The sequence below is a fragment of the Ovis aries genome, chromosome 12, assembly GCF_016772045.2.
Source record: "Ovis aries strain OAR_USU_Benz2616 breed Rambouillet chromosome 12, ARS-UI_Ramb_v3.0, whole genome shotgun sequence".
NCBI lineage: Eukaryota > Metazoa > Chordata > Mammalia > Artiodactyla > Bovidae > Ovis > Ovis aries.
The window spans coordinates 60790076-60808222 of record NC_056065.1 but is presented as its reverse complement, the minus strand read 5'-3'; the positions used below and the strand labels follow the sequence as shown (position 1 = coordinate 60808222).

At 51.8% G+C, this 18147-nt stretch overlaps 1 protein-coding gene across 2 annotated transcripts in view; it reads right to left on the bottom strand.

Annotated features, from left to right (window-relative positions):
- LHX4 (LIM homeobox 4) overlaps window positions 1-11537 on the bottom strand; it is a 61047-nt gene extending 49510 nt beyond the window's left edge. The window contains exon 1 of one of the 2 annotated variants that reach the window (XM_060396669.1): window positions 10981-11537. Coding sequence is in view for 1 of the 2 variants with exons in the window: in XM_004013841.5 (XP_004013890.3) it covers window positions 641-716 (76 nt within the window). In the remaining variant the exon portion in view is untranslated. Of the gene's footprint in view, window positions 1-640; window positions 953-10980 lie in introns of those variants that run through there. The other variant, XM_004013841.5, reaches the window with a different exon arrangement.
- Window positions 11538-18147: the final 6610 nt, after the last annotated feature.

Here is an 18147-nt window from a genome sequence, read left to right as displayed (position 1 = left end):
GGCTTGCTAGAATATGGCGAGTGGATTTCCTCACTAGGAGCTGGCAGTCCCCGGCGGCGCAGGCGGCGGGCGCTGCGGGCAGCAGTGGCTGGGGACGCACCAGGCGCGCACACCCTGCGCGCGGGGACAGAGAGTGGGCCTGGGCTTCTGTGCCGCCAGCCCCGGGGGCGGGGGACGCGCTCTCCAACTTTCCGCCAGCTGGGGTGAAGTTGCACGAGCGGTACTGCGAGCTTTGACTGTAGCCCTCCCCGCCCCCCCCGGGGGAGTGATTTGGAGGGACCACCTCAGGGCTCTGGCCTGGCTTGCAGCCTGTTCCCTTGGCGTCCCCAGACAGCACTCTCCCCAACGCTCCTAGAAAAGCCACGGGCTGGGGATGCAGGGTTCGGTATCCCTCGGTTCGCCTCGAGCACCATCCCGGAGGCGTTCACTTTCGGCCCCCAAAGCCGAGGGCCAGGCCCTTCACACGCACTCTGCCCGGTGCCCCTGCCCTGTGACCGCCTCTGCGCCCCGGCGGTCGGCCCCTCGCCCCGCCCGTCCCCTCCGGTCCAGGCTACGCGCAGCGTCCGGCCCGCCCCAAACCGGCCCAAGCTGCTGGCAGTCTGGCCACCAAATTAAATCAGCGAGAAAGGGGGTGTCTTACGTTGCATCGGCACACCAAGCATCTCTGGGAGCCCCTTGACAGCCCCCTCCGCGGGGACAGCTGCGCTCTGCATCATCTCCGAGCGAGAGCCAGCGAGTCGCAGTCTACGGAGATCTCTCGCTCAAGCTGGCTTCAGAAATTGGAAAATAATAATAATAATAAAACACCCAACCAGACCGTCGAAGTCACAGTGGAAGCGGACCCTCCGTTTCTCCAGCAGGATTCCACAGGCTGCCCGGCCCCCTCCCCCTGCCAGTCCCCGGTCTGTTTCAAATCCCTTTGATCTCCCTCTCCCGGGTTGGTGCACATCCCGGGTAGAGGAGACGCTGTTGCTGCAGCTCTGGCTTTTTTTTCCCCTCCTCCCTCCCCCGCCCGCTTCCCTCCCCCTCCCCCTCCACCCTTGGCGTGCCGGCAGCCTGGGAGGCCGCGGTCACCCAGGCACTTTGATTCATTCACACTGCAGGAACGGCCGTGACGTCGCTTTCCGCAGGCAGGCCCGCCCTTCAGCCAAGCCCCCCACCGGGCGGCAAGCGGCGGACCCAGGCCGGAGTGGGGGGTCCCAGCGCCCCGAGGCCGGCCAGGCAGGAGGGCGGGACCGCATGGAGCGGGGCGGGGCCTCACGGGCCGTCCCCCACCCGCTGCCCGCGGTGCGCGCTCGCGCCCTGGGTATAAATACTGCAGCTAGCTCGGCCGCGGCAGCAGGTGTCCCGGACGGCGGTGTCCGGGCCTTCGAGGGTTCCGTGGGTTTCCCCGGGGGTGGGGGGAGGGGGTCCCGGCCCCAGCGGGCGGCTCGAGTCCTCTCCGCTCCTCCGTTGGAACCAAAGGGCGGGGCAGGCGCTCCGGAGGCCGGGCCGCTCGGCGGGGGTCTTCCCCCCGCGCGCTCTCGGTCCCGGGCTTCTCCCGGCCTGATGATCAAGCGCGCTCCGTAACTAGATGACTCCATCCTCCTCGTCCTCGGCCTCCTCCTCTTCTCCTCCGGCCAACTCCCTTCCCGCCGGCGCTTCCCAGCCCTTGCTCTCTCTCCCCCGCGTCTGGCTGAGGCCGGGCCAGGGACAGCCCGTACTCGGCCCGCAGCGCGCGAGTCCAGCAGCGGGCGGCGGCGGGAGGTGGAGGGCCGCCAGGGACCGCGCGCGGAGGTAGCGGGGCGCGGGCCCCCGGGTGCGCGCCCCCGCACACCGCGGCCTGCGGCTCCTAGTGGACTCTTCGGCCCTCCTCCGCCCCGTCCCGGCCGCTCTGCCTGCGTCCGACCCGCTCGTCCTGCCCTCCGTCCTTCGAGACCGCCCTGCCTCACCCGCTGCTACCGCGGGTGTTTTGAACAACTCCCCACCTCATGCGTGCTGGGCGGCAGCGCGCACACCCACCGCCGGGGCTAACGAGCGAAGGCGCGCTTGTTGCTTATGGTATTTACAAGACGCACACAAACACCAATTCTCCGCGCGAGGTCCTGGAGGAAATAAAACAGAAGGCCCATCGATGGGACGGGTCTCCGCCGAGTGCTTCATCAGATTCTCGACGCCGCCTGACTGCAGGCGTGAGAAGTCCATTCCTCTGCAATAGGACCCTCTCCGGATCCTAGGATCCTATCCTAATAGGCGACTCTCCGGATCCCAGCCCTCGCAACACCGCCACCCTGAATTTCGTTCCGGAGACATTAGACAGATGTGTGATCCCAGCTTAGTGGGGTCTGGCTCGGGTGGGAAGGGGAACTGGGTGCTCTCTCTCCAACCATGCAGCCTTTTCTCCTGGCGTTGTTCACAAAGAGGGGATACCAGGACTGGTGAGGGACAAGCATGACAGTGGGGGAGCCTGGCATGGCTGTCAGCGCTTAGAATTTGTTTTCAATGAAGTCACAGTGACTTCTGTGTGTCCTGGTGCTGGGTTGGCATCGTCTCTTGCCCTGCCTACCTGCAAGGCAATTCCAGTAAAGCCAAGAACCAGGTGACATTCTCCGCGTTTACCAAAATGTTTTCTACGAAAACTTTTGCTAGCAAACAATCACGAGGAAATGCTAGCCTCATTAAGAATCAAAGAAAAGCAAAACAAAATATCTTGTACATATATCTCTTTCTGTCTGTTCAGTGAAAAAAGGGGAGGAGGAATCGTAGAATTCACTGCTGTTGAAGGTACTTGGGAGACTGTTTCTCTCACAAACATTGCTAATGTGTTTATAAGCTCCTAAATTCGTTTGAAAAGCAATTGGGCAATATGTATCAAGTCCATAAACTATTCATACTCTTTAGCTCATGTTATTCCACTTTTGAGTGTCTATTCTACGGAAATAATCTGAAAAAAGTTTCAGACAAGAAGATGCTTAAACAACCTAAATATTCAATAAAAGAAAAATAATGTTATATAATTATTGAAACTATGAAACCTAGCAACATGGAAATGCTTGTGAAATACTAACAATTTTAAAAGCAGGATGCAATATTGTAGATTATAAGTATGTAAAAATGTTAGTCAAAGATAAAAGCAGTGGTAATCCCATTGTTGGCTAGGGTGTGCAGGAAAATTAGAAAACAGTTTCCTGGTGGGTATGAAAAGAGGAACAATGTCTTCTGAGGGCATTTTGGCAATATCTTTTATATCCTAACAGTGTGATGGATTTGACCTCACCCATATGAAAATTTGTCCTCACAAAATAATCAAGAATAATGTCTATAATGATATATGTTTATAACAGTTAAAGAGGATAACCTACATATCCAACAATAGGGGATTATTAGAGTATATAAATGGAATATTATAGTCATTTGAAAATACAACAATAATGTAGAAAAGTGTTCCAGATTTATTAGGAGGTGAGGGAAAAATGAGAATATGAAGCAGTATGGACTTTAGGATATTTTTAAAATAAGTATAGATAGAAATATATGCTAAAATACAAAAGTGGTTATCTGTACAATTTTTATTTTCTTTTTGCTCTCTTTAGTTTCCTCAATGAACATATTATTTTATAAAGCAGAAAAAGACTAATAGTTGTTTTTCAAAAACTGTGGGGAAAAACTGGAGGAAAATATATCAGAATGCTATTCAGATGTGTATTACGGAAAAAAAGTATATTAGGGAGATGTGTTTTACGGAATTTTTTCTTTTCCAGATTTCCTGTAAAGTTGATATATGTTTTCAGTAATATTAGTGAAAGATAAAATATTTATCTGCAGTGAAATGTGAAGCATATGTGTAATTACTTCTATGATTTAATATTATATTTTTTAAATGCTCTCTGCAGCTCCTGCTCCCCTTGAATGAACCTGCCTGGGTCCTGCCCTCTTCTCACTACATGTCATTAGCCTGTCACTGGGTTTGGGGCAGCATTACTGTGGTGGGAACTCTCCTGTGCCCAAGGCTGGTTCAGGGGGTGCCACTTTCAACTCTACCCAATGGCAGAAGAGCCCTGGGAGACCCATTCTGCTGTCAATTCTTGACTTGTGAGCAGCAGTTCCCCCAACATCCCTCTGTGTCCCCATAGGTACCCACAAAGCAGCTCCACCAATAAATACCCTTTTTGCATTCCTATACTTCTCTAGAGGTATTTGTCTCCTGGTATGAGCTGAATCCCATTCCCAAGGTCTTCCACTAACACCTACATCTGCCAAGGTATTTCAGTTTCCTCATGGGCCCTTACTTTTACCAACTAATAATGAATCTCCAGTTTAAAAAAGAAAAAGCTTCCCTTAAATGTACCTTTTAGTGCCTGCCACTACAGACAGCAATAATAACATCAACATAAATAACCTGTGGTGGTAACAATAATAACCAATATTTACTGAAAGTGTAAAACTGTGCCCGTCACCAAGATAAGAGCTTCTACCTGTATAATTCCATTATATTATTCCACATATTATTCACAACAATTTCATAAGTGGCATTGGAGGGTGAAAACACTGAGGATATTGGGCTAAGCTAGTCTCCCCACCCCAACCCCCCACAGAATGGAAGAAGGACTAGTTCCCACAGAGAGCAGACAGTCTCTACTGGAATAGCCCAGGAAAACCATTGAGGTGTCTGGACTTAAACCTCTGCGCTAACTCAGGGCTTTTCCCACTGAAGGCTGTCCACAGCTGGCAGGTGACGTCCCAGGAGCAATGGTTCTCAGAGCCTCCTCAGACCTGTGCCTTTCAGCTATACCCAGCAGGAGGGTGGGTACCAGCCACCACTCATGGCTGGTGGCCATGTGGCTTTCCCAGGTTTAAAGTTCTGTCGAGGCAGTTGGTCAACAGTCAGGAAGAGTATCCAGTACTTTCTGGACATTTACATATTACATTTCTGGGAACCAAACCCATCATGTCAGTGGATCCAATTCTGAGGGAAGACTCTCCAGAAACTCAATTTAAGAAAATGATTAAAGCTTGCATTTGTCTAGCACTTTACATTTTACAAAGTTTCTCCACATATTTTATCTCATTTGATCTTCATCATCATGCCAGGGCTTGGGTACAACTATCAGGAAACGGAGAAGTTAAGTGGTTTGCCTAAGGTCACACTGCTAATAAGTTACAGAGTCAACTGGAAATTAAATCCAGCCTTTGACTCCCAATCTGGTGCCCTTTCCACTGGGCACAGCAGACTTGTGTGTCTTTTAACCCTTGCATTTAGGAACTTCACAGGGTGGGCGAGTTCACCCTCAGACGCCAGAAATCCTGAAGCCCCGTCTCTTTTCCCGCTGAGGGACAATTCACTGCCTCTGCTCCATGTCACCCCATCTCCAATCATCTCCTCCTTGTCCTTATTCCTCTCAAACCCTCTTTTATCATTTGCATTTCGAAACTGTTTCCTTAATTATTCTCCTGCTGTTGGAAACCTGCTCTCCCTGTCTCTGTGGCATCCTTTGATTTATCTCTGTCTGGATAACAGCTCCCCAATTCTCCTTGGGGAATTCAATTTTCATTCATTTTTCTGCTGGGCTAGATTGATATAGACCCTCTGCCCTGGTCCATATTACTCATCCCAGCAGAGAAAACCAGTGAGACCAACCCTTAGCCCAGCCCCTAGGGAGCCACTGTCTTGTTCAGGGAGCCACAAGGAGTTCTCCAATAAAAGGACAGGGGCCTTTGCTCTTCTCCATCTGTCCACCCAGTCCTCCCAGTCATTTGTCACGGGCCTCTTTTATGAGCCCACCACTTTGTCATTTGTCTCTTTCTCTTCCCAGAATCTTCCAGGGATCTCTCCCCCCAGGGATGCTGATCAGTTGTTGCTCATCTTAAACCTGCCCTGTGTCCTTGACACAGGAATTTAAGGGACATGGAAAAGAGATGGTCCTGTACTTGGACATCTAACTCTCAAAATGAGATTATAAGTCAGTAAGTAGCTGAGAAACAGAATAAGTAAAGGGCACGGGGATCCATAGAGGAAGAAGGAAATTGACAATAGCTAACACTCATATCACCAGCACTACTTTAAGTGTTCTATATATATTAACTCATTTAACCCTCACAAATCCACTGAGGCAGGAACTATTATTATGCCCATTTTACAGATGAGAAAACTGAGTCAGCACAGAGTGGTCAAGTGATGTGCCCAAAGTTGCACAGATAGTAAGCAGTGGGGCCAGGTTATGGTAGTAGGTAGTCTGGCTCTATTTCTACCAGCACCATGAAGTAACTTTCATTTGAAGGCCCCTGGGCATAGCTTGGTGGTAGAAGAGGATACATCACCAAGCAAGGCCAAGTCTTCTGAGATCCACCTGTGCAGCCATAACACCCCATGGCCTGTGTATATGGGGAGCAGGGGAGTGAATTGAGGAATCTGGTTTCATTCTAATCTCACAGTTTTTTCTGTTTCCTATTTTAAAATCTAGGATATTTTAGATTATTTCTTAATTTATGCATTCACTAAATAGCCATTGAATGCCAGCTTTTTGCTGGGCCCTGGAAGACAATGACCCAGAGTGCCAAGTGCAGACAGATTACCTTGCTCCATGATTCCCAGCGCACCTGTGGAATAGTGTCAGCTAAGTTCCCCGGCTGCATCTGCCTTCCTTGTGTTGGGAGGGAGTCAGAGCCTGGTTCAGAAAACATTTGGGTTCTGGGCTCAGAGTACCTGAATTCAAATCCCAACTGTGTACATCCTAACTGGGGTAACCTTTGACAGGTCCCTTACTTTGCCTTCTCAGTGGCTAAATAACGGTGACCATAGATGGTCACCTGAAGCAACTAGGAAGCTGTATCATTATTGTATCCCCTCGATAGTATTTTGCCTGTTTTACTTTTTCTTGTTTGGTATTTATGGGAGAAACTAAGAGACAAGAAACTCTTTGGAATGCTTTCAAGTAAAGACTAGAACTTGGGAGCTCTTCTTTCCTGAAAATGTTAGTTGGGAGGGAGAGACCCATGATCATGGGTTTTTGCTTTCTTTCCCCTTATTGTTTGTTTCCTTTCCTCTTTGGAGGTGGAAACCTACTCTTACACAACAGTAGGTCACAAGCTGAGGTAAAGGTACCTAAATTACTCCTTGGGTGAAATTTTAACTATATTATGATAAGTTGTCACTCCATTAAGGAAACAGGCAGCTTTGGTACCAACCAAAGGGGGCAGGAAGGTACAGCTAGGTGGTGGCTGGGAGAAGGGATCCCTGAACAGAGCCTCTGGTGCAATGGGTTAGACCATCAGGGCTCACCTGACACCTAGGGCAAGTTACTTAACCTTCCTAGCTTCCCTTCTCATCTGTAAAATGGGGAGATGGCCCCTCTACATTTTAGGGTGCTTGTTGGACTAGAGATAATGCATATAAACTCCAGAATCCAGTGCTCAATGCACAGAAGGCACTCAAATGTCTGTGGTGGTTGTTACCAATTGGTTGTCACCGATAACTGGGTTGTGTGCCTTCTGCCTGCTTTCCCAAACAGCCTCTCCACGGCACACTGAGATACCCGATTCTGTATCTTCTCTTCGGAAGCTGATCTGCCCACACAACCTGTAATCCTGCTCTCTTGACCTTTGTTTTTAATGTTGACCTAATAACCAAGTTCATTTATACAAAAAGAACTTGAACTCCAGAGGTTGCACAAGCCGACACCCTCTCTCCCTTCCCCCTGTCCCTCTTCAGTCTCCAGGACCCAGAGGCATCCTGAATCCGAGAATGAGCCAGTGACCCCCATCTCTCAGTGCTTTGTGGTTGGTTAGGAGTCTTTCCCGGAGAAGGCAATGGCAACCCACTCCAGTACTCGTGCCTGGAAAATCCCACGGGAGGAGGAGCCTGGTAGGCTGTAGTCCATGGGGTCGCAAAGAGTCGGACACGACTGAGCGACTTCACTTTCATGCCTTGGAGAAGGAAATGGCAACCCACTCCAGTGTTCTTGCCTGGAGACTTCCAGGGACGGGGGAGCCTGGTGGGCTGCTGTCTCTGGGGTCGCACAGAGTCGGACAGGACTGAAGCAACTTAGCAGCAGCAGCAGCCTTTACACACCTCTTCTCACTTAAGCATCACAAGGTAGGTAGGGCCCATTGCAATCCGACCACTTTACCAATGAGGAAACAGTGCAGAAAGATGGGGCTGCCTGCCCTATGTACCAGGGCCCAGTCCCAGAGCCTCTAACCTGATGCTCTGTTGTCTCAGCTTCTAGGGAGGAGGTTGTAAACGGGGAGCAAGAGGGGGAGGGGTGGAAGTCCTGCCTGGCTCCATTTGGAAATAGCTGCAGGTGTCAAGGCTAATCTATAAAACAACCCCGTCATCATCTTGGCGAAAGGTTTTTACTGGAGGAGCTTAACTCAGCAGTTTCCTCTCAGGAACTGACTTACAACCAAAAAAAAAAAATGTGAATGTGCTAGATGGGGGCAGAGGCGACAGGAGGAAGGTTGGGGTGGGGGTGGGGTTCGTATGAGAAGTCGTGAGGCAGGGGGGTCAGACACTGCCCACCCTGGAACCACATGAACCTCAGTGTTGCTGCCTGCTACAGGGGGACACCCTCTGAGCCTCCACTCACTGCCTGGTATGTGGACAGTGCGGCATTGTCGCAGAAGGGCTCCATGGTTAGCACAGGGGCTGGCACACAGAAAGTCCCCCACAAATGCCCATGTGAGCGTATGTGGACAAAGAGCATGGCACTGTTTACTTCTCCCACTGCCTGATCGTCTCTTCTTTTCACGCCCAAGTTCACTGGGAAGGGGCCTGTCTTTTTCATGTGCCTCAGTGGAGGGAGCAAGACATACTGTGACTATGGCCACTTTTTGAAAAAATATTTTTTTATTTATTTGTTTGCTCAGGGTCTTAGTTGTGGAATATGAGATCTGGTTCCCTGCACAGGGATCGAACCAGGCCCCCTGCTCAGGGAGCACGGAGTCTCAGCCACTGGACCACCAGGGAAGGCCCACTGAAGCCATTTTTGATGATCAAGGAAGAAATACTAAGAACTTTGAGGGGTAAAGGATTTCCCCCAGACCTCACCAAGGAAGCATTCCATAGAAGACATAAACCCTGGGTCTACTCTACATCTGAGCTCTGTGGCTGTGAGAAGTTGAACTTTCCCAGCCTCTGTTTTCCTGTGTTAGCAGGAGTGATAATACTCAGATCATTCCCCCTGAGAAGGGGTTGAGATCCAATATGAAAGCCCCTAAAGCAAATGCTCTATGAAATTCATTCTACCCTGCTTTCCCCTACACACCCAGGGTCCTTGGATTTACAGTGAGCATCCATCACCTGGGCATTTTGTTTGAGAACAGATTCTGATTCAGCAAGTCTGGGACAAGAGATTCTGCATTTCTAACAAGTTGCCAAGAGATGCCAGTGCTGCTGGCCCCTGGACCCCATGGTATGTATGAGTGCTTTAGGGCAGTGCTGCCCAATACAGAAGCCGTTAGCACATGTGGCTGCTGAAAGACGTGGCCAGCCGGAAACAAAACACGCTGTAAATGTCAATTACATGTTGCATTCCTAAGACTTCATACCAAAAAGAGTGTAAAGTATCTCAAGATTTTAGAAACTTTTATCAGATGTAGAAGTGATGGGTCTTTGGGACGTGTGTTGTGTTTAGTTGCTCAGTCGTGTCTGACTCTGTGCAACTCCCTGGACTGCAGCTCACCAGGTTCCTCCAGTTTTCAGGCAAGAATACGGGAGTGGGTTGCCATTTCTTTCTCCACGGGATCTTCCCAAACCAGGGATCAAACCTGCATCTCCTGCATTGCAGGCAGAATCTTTACCCACTAAGCCATCAGGGAAGCCCAGTCTTTTGGATATGTGGGGTTAAATAAAATCGAGTATTCATTTCACTTCTTTCTTCTATTAGCATCGCTATCAGAAAACTTAAAATTACTCACGTGGCTGGCTTTTATATTGCTGTTGGACAGTTCTGTTTCTGAGCATTTTGACTTGCCTATGCTACACACACACACACACTAGAGCAGTCCCTTTTTTCCCCACTCAGCACAGTTTCTGGCACTGAATAAGGGTCTTATAAGCATTTGCTGGTGAATGAGCACCGAGGATGCCCACAAGTGGAGCCCCATGGGAGCTGGCCCTGCACTCTGGTGAGGTGACCCCAGCTGCACAAGGGAGCTGGCAGGCTGAGCAGGTGGCTGTGCCTGAAGAATGGCCATCTCCCCCTTGCAGCTGACCCTGACCTGCCACCCATCCATTCTCCCTCATCCTCGGCCCCACCCTTTGCTCTTTTCAAGGCTTTGATGGCAAAGAAAAAGGAATTCTAGTGTTCCCTCCCCAGGGCGCGCCAGATAAAAAAGGAGGGTCACAGGATTGCCTGAATCCAGGGATCCATCTGTGCCCCCCAGTCTTCCTGCCTCACCTGAAGCCACATCAGCTAATCTTCGGGGTCCTGCCCCTTTCCTCAGCTTCCCTCCCCCAAGGTTCTCTTTGTCAGCTTCACCCAATTCTGCTAGGAGGGGTAGATGGGAATAGGGGAAGGATGGGAAAGAGGCCCAAGACCCTGGGCACAGGCCAGGTAGGAACCTGCACCAACCTCCCCTAGCCCCTGTCCTAGCCTGAGGGGCTCTTAGAGAATGAGGTAGCCAGCAGCTTCTGTTATAAAGATGCTTGCCTCATCCACTGTGAAATTAGCAGGACAACTCAGAGCCCAGATGCCCACGCCTTCCAATACTTCCAGTGACTAGAGACAGGTTTCAGGGTACTGCAGTCTGAGATCTGGGAGTCCAAGGAAAGTACAGGAAGAGGCTGTGGTGGGCCGGGAAGGTCTGCAGGGTGCTCGGGCGCTGGGCTCTGCCCCAAACCACAGGGCTCTGAGCACACTTCTGCCCCCTCCACCAGGGCCCGAGCGTGTGCACGTGGGTCCTCACCTCCCACTTGCGCGTCTCCCACTCCCGCCTCCTGCTTCCCCCCACGCCTCTGACACTAAGCAGGACAAAGAGAATTCTCGAAGCATGTGAACTTACCAGAGGTCAGGGGAAGACTCTGCCTTCGTGTCGAGGACTGGAGCGTGGAGCGGCTGTTCTCGCTGAGCGCTGTGCGCGGGCGGCTCTAGGGGAAAGTCAGCGAGTGTCTGGGAGGGGAGCAGCACCCCCCGGCGAGGGTGGGAACTGGGGGAGGGGCGTGGCCGGCGGGGTGCGAGCCGGTCCAAAGGAGGAGGCCAGACAGCCACACGGACCATCAGGACAGAGCCCAGGGGAGGCCCTTCTCCTCTTTTCTCCGAGAAAAGGTGCTCTGCTCCCCCTTGGAAACTGGGGAAGTGAGGGTCTGTCTGGGGGAGGGGAACAGAGGGGCTGGAGACCGCCTCGGAGAAAATTAAATTGCACTTGAGGGCAAATTCTATTAGGGAATAGAGCCTGTCTCTCAGCAGCCTGCGTCCATTTAGGTGATTAGCTCGGCCCAGCACCTCCACCCCAGAGCCCGGGAGCTCTGTCCCTCGCCCTTGGGAGCCAGGCCGGTGCGGTGGCCTCCGGGGGCCCAGCTGCCCCTGCTCCGCAGCTCACCCTGGGAGGACCCTTCCCCCACCACTCACAGCCCTCAGGCTCTTTAAGTGGGTGCACCTGGCTGTTCTAGAACACAGACCAAAAACAAGGACAGGCAAGGCCAGGGAGGACAGAGCTGGGATTGGACTGCATTAGTCCTGGGGCGGGGCTGGGAGAGGTCAGAGGTCAGATGGCTGGACGATGGGGAGGGTCCGGATAGCAGAGGAAGGGAGAAGAGAAGGGGATCCGATGAGTGAAAGAGCAGAACTAAAAGTGAGGAGATGGACAGGAGGCGGGGTTTGAATGGGCAGAATCTGGCACCAGGGAGGAGATACAGAGAAATACAAGGGTCAGACACGTCCACTGATACGTGATACATTCATGGACTCGTAAATGGTAAAAACAAATTCAACTGTAAAATGGGCATAATGATAACAAGTACTCTCTGGGGCTGTTGTGCTACCTAAATGCACATACTGAGTTCCACAAATGTTCGGGGTTATTATTAGCTATCGTTGCTGCTGCTAAGTCACTTCAGTCTATCTGACTCTGTGTGACCCCACAGACGGTAGCCCACCAGGCTCTGCCGTCCCTAGGATTCTCCAGGCCAGAACACTGGAGTGGGTTGCCATTTCCTTCTCCAATGCATGAAAGTGAAAAGTGAAAGTGAAGTCACTGAGTCGTGTCCAACTCTCAGCGACCCCATGGACTGCAGCCTACCAGGCTCCTCCGTCCATGGGATTTTCCAGGCAAGAGTACTGGAGTGGGGTGCCATTGCCTTCTCCGATTGGTTGTATGTTAATACAGGTCACACTGTATCTGAGCTCTGGCAGAAAGGTCTAGATTGAGGACCCGTGACTGAGGCCCACTTACCAGCCCCCTCCTTCCTAGCACCAGTGGGATAGGGCCCTGACTCACAGGCCCGTCTAAACCAGCTTGACTGGCCTCTAGATCTTGCTGTCCATGAGCCCTTTAAAGAGATGGTGCCTCCTCTCCTTCATACCGAAAGAGTTTTACTTGATTTCCTTCAGTTTCTGGCTGTAAGATCATTTCGTTTGCTTAACAAAAGCACCTGAAATGTATCACGAGGAGAGCCAGTACACCATTTCCCGAACAAGGAGAAGCATCAGTGCACGCGCCATAGAGTTCTGAGAACACACAGTGGATGGTGCATCGTCCCCGACCATGGCCGGGATTAGCCTAGTGTATGTGACTCTCCTTTTGCAGACTCAGATATCTAAGGCTCCCCCGAGTGCCCTGGGGACACAGAATTTCAGCCCCAAGTGAGCTTGACTTTTACACCAAGGGTTAAACTGTGTATTTATATTGCTGGGGTGGTTGTACTGGCCCAAGTAGCAAGAAATTTGTGTTCTGTGAGGAGGGCAGGAACGGGGGTGTTCAGAAAGGGAAGTGCGTGCTGTGTGGGGTACAGGATGTCCCCTGCTCGAGGCAGTGAGCAGGATAGTCACGCTGTTTGTTGCGGCAGAAGGGAGAGGCCTAGCACTGCTCTGCCCGTGTCCTCCAGCCCAGGGTCTGTCTAGAAAAAGCTACTCTTGCCCAGTGATGGGCTCCAGTAAGCCCCATCAACCCCTACCTGCTGCTCGATTGTCAGGGCAAGGATTTAGCCCCTGAAGGTACCAATGAGCCCTGTGAGCTGGCAGGTGTTGCAGATGGCCTGGCACCCTCCCTGAGGTGGCTTCCCAGGCCCCCAGGGTCCAAACAGTGTGGACAAGACCCCTGCTCTCTGAGAACCCCCTCCCACAACCCTCCCTGCACCTGTTAGAATACCTGCTGACAGAAGGCAAGTCCTTCCGGGGGTTCCAGCATCTTCATGACAACACCACCCCTGACAATACACATTCCTGCCCTTCCTTGTGTGCCCCCGCCTCGTCCCAGCCACTCAGTCATGGCGATCCTCTTGGACGGCTCTGAGAAGGCATTCGAGCACTGTGGATTCTCACTAGCTGTGCTCTCCAAAGGCAATCTCATTCACTAGCGGCCCCCGCGCTGGAGAGCTTGGGCCAGTTACTCAACCACAAGAAAATGGAGAGAGGAACACTTGCCTCTCACGATTGATTACAAGTGAAATCACTGTGCTCAGAATTTGGCCCTTAACAGGGCTTCCCAGGTGGCGCTAGTGGTAAAGAACCAGCCTACCAATGCAGGAGATGTAAGAGACGCAGGTTCGATCCCTGGGTTGGGAAGATCCCCTGGAGGAGGGCACAGCCACCCACTCCAGTATTCTTGCCTGGAGAATCCCAGGGACAGAGGAGCCTGGTGGGCTACCGTCCATGGGGTCGCAAAGACTCGGACATGATAATAAACGTTGTTACGAAGTCCTCAGGCCCTTCAGTAAAGAAACTGTCTTGCTTGCCATTATGCTTCCAGCTTCAAGTGTAGGACCCTGTATATTATGTAGAATCCTGTATATTAGGGGGTCTTTGGAAATGTATGTTACACAAAGGGATGAAGGAGCAACTGAGTTTGTAAGCAATCCACTGCTGCTGCCCGAGACCTGGAGGAACACACCCTCCCAGCAGCAGCTGCTCCCAGCGTGGCCAGCGTGGCCCTGTCAGGCCTGGTTAGGCTGCCGGGCCTGTTATCAGTGTGGTCACCGGCTGGGGACTCGAGCTAACTCAGCTGTCAGGGCCCCACTTACCTCTCACCCCTAATCGTTGCTGGCTCTTTATGTACTTCCTGCTCTCCCATGGCACTGTTTGGACTTTATTATGTGGACCACGTGGTCCCTGTAATGAGAATTAAAGGAGAAGAGGAAAGCCTGGGATAACAGCCCAGACCCCAAGACACAGGAAAAGCTACACGAGTCTCCCACATAGCGCAGCTTGCTGGGACGAGGCTGGGGCGTTCCCACCCGCTGGTCCTCAGGGTGCTGCCCTAGACCCAGGGTGCATGCTGCTTCTTCCCTTCTATCCAAGTCCTGGCCCCACTTTCAGGCTACCTCAGGCATCACAGGACCAGATCCTTAGGAAGCAGCTGAAGGGACTTCTAGCCCATTGCCTGCCCTGCAGAGTTAAGTCTATGGGCCCTGTGGGGCAGGCATCTGGGGGTCTCTGTATGGACCCAGCAGGTGTCACAGGCTCGCTCTTCAGAAGCAGCCAGGACCATCTCCAGGTAGTTCTGCCCAGGATGAGCCCTTCCCACCAAGTTTTGCCTTTCAGTAGGTTTAGCTGAAAGAGTAATTTTGCTAGTGTGTATGTTACATATGCTTTATAGTTAGAGCCTAAATTATTGTAAATAGTTACAAATTTACCATTTGGAGTGACTTGCTTTTTCACCATTTATTTAAACTACAGTGATGAAAGGTGATCTCCAAAATTCACAATTCAATCTTGGCTTTTTCAAAGTGGGCTGTGATTTTTAACTGAATTTTAGATTGTTGACTATTTCCTAAAAAACACAAAAATGAATTGCTCTCAAAAATAAGCTGCCACTCACTTCCCTGACTGTACTAAGCCCTGGTATGCCTCCCCTCCCTACTCCCTCATTCTCCCTTTAAAATGCCCTTTCACCTCTACAAAATCCAATTTGAGTTCTGTTCATGATGGACTCTTCCTGTTGGAAAATGTATTACTGATTAACATCTGTCCTACCACTTAAAAGAAAAAATATGGCTGCCACCTATGTGACCACATCCTCAAAGTGCACACATACCAGACCACGTATGTGGAGTATACCTTTGGGGCTTACATTAGTCAGAAAAGATCATGTGGTCGTGTGTCACACAAGTGATGCCGAATGAACATCTCTAGTACCTGTGCCTTTGTGGCGTCTCTGCTCCTCAAACCTGGGCTGGGCCCGTGACTTACTTTAACCAACAGAACACAACAGATGTGACCCTTCATCAGTTCTGGGACTAAGCTTCACGAAGGCATGGCACCTGGGGGCTTGGGACCCCCGTGTGTGTGAGCTCTGCTGGAGACGTGTGTGTGTCGTTGCTGAGTCGTGTCCGACTCTGTGTGACCCCATGGACTGTAGCCTACGAGGCTCCTGCGTCCATGGGATTCTCCAGGCAAAAGTACTGGAATGGGGTGCCATTGCCTTCTCCAGGGGATCTTCCTGACCCAGGGATTGAACCCAGGTCTCCTGCATTGCAGGCAGACGCTTTACCCTCTAAGCCACCAGGGAAGACCCCATGTGCCAAAACCTCATCAGGGAGAGTCTATCAATGGACACATCTCACAGTGCTTCTGAGAACAAAATACTTCTTTGGGATCTCTGCTCTCCCTAGGGTGCTGAGTGCAGCCAGGGCAGAGAGAGCTGAACTGGCCTGGACAGAGAGAAGATGGGTGCTAGCAAAGTCAGGAAGTGTTTTCCTTCCCAGTGCGAGTGGAGGCTGTGCTTTCATTCGTCAACCACTCGCTAAGCAGCCAGGGCGACCAACAAGGAGATACAGGGATGGAAAAAATTCAGCCCCTGCCTCCCCAGAGTTCAAGTCTGATGGAGGAGGCCGTGTTATCAACACGTGTCCAAATGCGATGGGAGCAACAAGAGAGGAAAAGATGTTGCTGGCCTACAGAGGTCAGGGGAGGAAGAGCCTGATTGCGGGGTGCGTGTGTGTGTGTGTGTGTGTGTGTGTGTGAGGAGGGCCAGGAAGGCTTCTCAGAGGAGGTGTCATCGGATTCCAGATAGGAGCTTGGTAGGGAAGGATTTCTGGTGAAGAGCAGAACACTGATGATGGCTCATGGAATGAGAGATCCTGAAACCTGGGGGGCTCACAAGTCTTACTCTCCAGCCTGGGGTGGAGGGTGCCCATGAGGGTGGCCAGAGAGGCAGTTGTGGTGGTGGGGGAGCTGGGCAAAGGTCAGAGCACATCTGGGCAGCCACACCAAGGTCTTACATGTACTGGCTGAGAACGTGGGCCTCAGGCCTGAACCTCTCACACCAGAGACTTGCTAAAAAATACCCGAGATTGTACCACCTCCTGCTGAAACACCCCACCAGCCCCTGCTGTCTGCAGGATCAAGTTGCAACCGACAGACTGTTCCTTCAGACCCCTGCTTAGGCCACGTCCCGCCTACTCATTCTTGGGGCTCCCCCTTTTCCTCCTACCCCTGCCCCCTCATGCTAACTTCTCTGTGAACCTCTGCTCCTCCTGAAGAGGAGGGGACTTCTCAGGGCTCCTGGTTACCTCAGCCATCCCAGGGCCGAGTTATAATGAAACCCTTTATGGTGAAATTGTAATGGGCCTCGGCTTCTAGAACTCCAGCCCTGGAGGGCAGGGCACCACATACCTATCAGCTATCAATGTCACTGCCCTTCAGGAGACACCTGCCCAAAGCTTTCTAGAAGAACCTCGGATGTGTTTCCCAGTCTGCAGCGTGTGTGGCCGTGGCCTGCTCTCTCTCACACACACACACACACACACACACACACACACACACACACACACACACACACACACACACACGGCAAGGATTCAGTCTTTTCCATCACAGAAACAGGGCAGCCGTGACAGGAAGCGTTGCTCAGGCCACAGGCTGCACACAGAGAGGAATTCTCCCAGGAAGTAGCAGAATTAGCCCCAGGCTCTCCCTGACGCCTGGAGGTGACAGCTTCCTTTAGGCGGGTAATCCACCATGAAGGCCACATTTCACACTTGCGGCTCTGCAACCGGCCTGGGGGGAATTGCTCCTGGAGAATGGAAATTTGAACTCAGTCAGGGTAATTTGTCCATTTTACCACCCACGGTTCGGGCTACTGCCTGTGGTCTGACCTGTGGTTGGCCATGAATGAGACTGGCCTCAGAGAGAAGACTTGGACAACACGGAGTTTCCTGTCTTGGAGGAATGACCCTGAGTCTCTGTGGGAGCCAGGCCCTGGCACTGCTGTTTCACAGCCAGAGGGAGTGGCCAGGCCTCCAGGCCAGTTCCAACACCCAGGGCCCAATGCTTCCAGCAGCCAGGGGTGTCGGCCACCTGGTTTTCCTTTGTTGCTTGGGTCTCTAGAGTCCACCCCTTTCCCAGTCCCTAGTCTGCCGTGATTAGGAGAGAAGCTGATGGTATTGATCACTGGACTATGTCTGAACCCCTATGACGTGCCAAGCCCTGTCACATACACTTTTAGCCCTGTGCTACCTTCTTTACAGATGAAGAAACTCAGGCTCAGAGAAGCACTTGCCAAGGTTATGTGGCTGGTGAGGAGCAGCAGCAAGATTTGAACCCAGGTCTCTTGACTCTAAACATATCCTTTTAACCACAGTGGGCAACCTCCCCATGTGGCTTTGTGGGAAAGAACCCGCCTGCCAGTGCAGGAGACGCAGGAGGTGTGGGTTCAATTCCTGGGTCAGGAAGATGCCCTGGAGAAGGAAATAGCAACCCATTCCAGTATTCTTGCCTGGAGAATGGACAAGCCCTGGCGGGCTACAGTCCATGGGGTCACAAGAGTTGGACACGTGCGTGCATGCGTGCTAAGTCCCTTCAGTTGTGTCCGACTCTTTGTGACCCTATGGACTGTGGCCCACCAGGCTCCTCTGTCCATGGGATTCTCCAGGTAAGAATATTGGAGTGGGTTGCCATTTCCTTCTTCAGAGGATCTTCCCGACCCAAGGATAAACTTTAGGTCTCCTCAATGCAGGCAGATTCTTTACCACTGAGCCACCAGGGAAGACCAACAGTTGGATACAACTTAGCA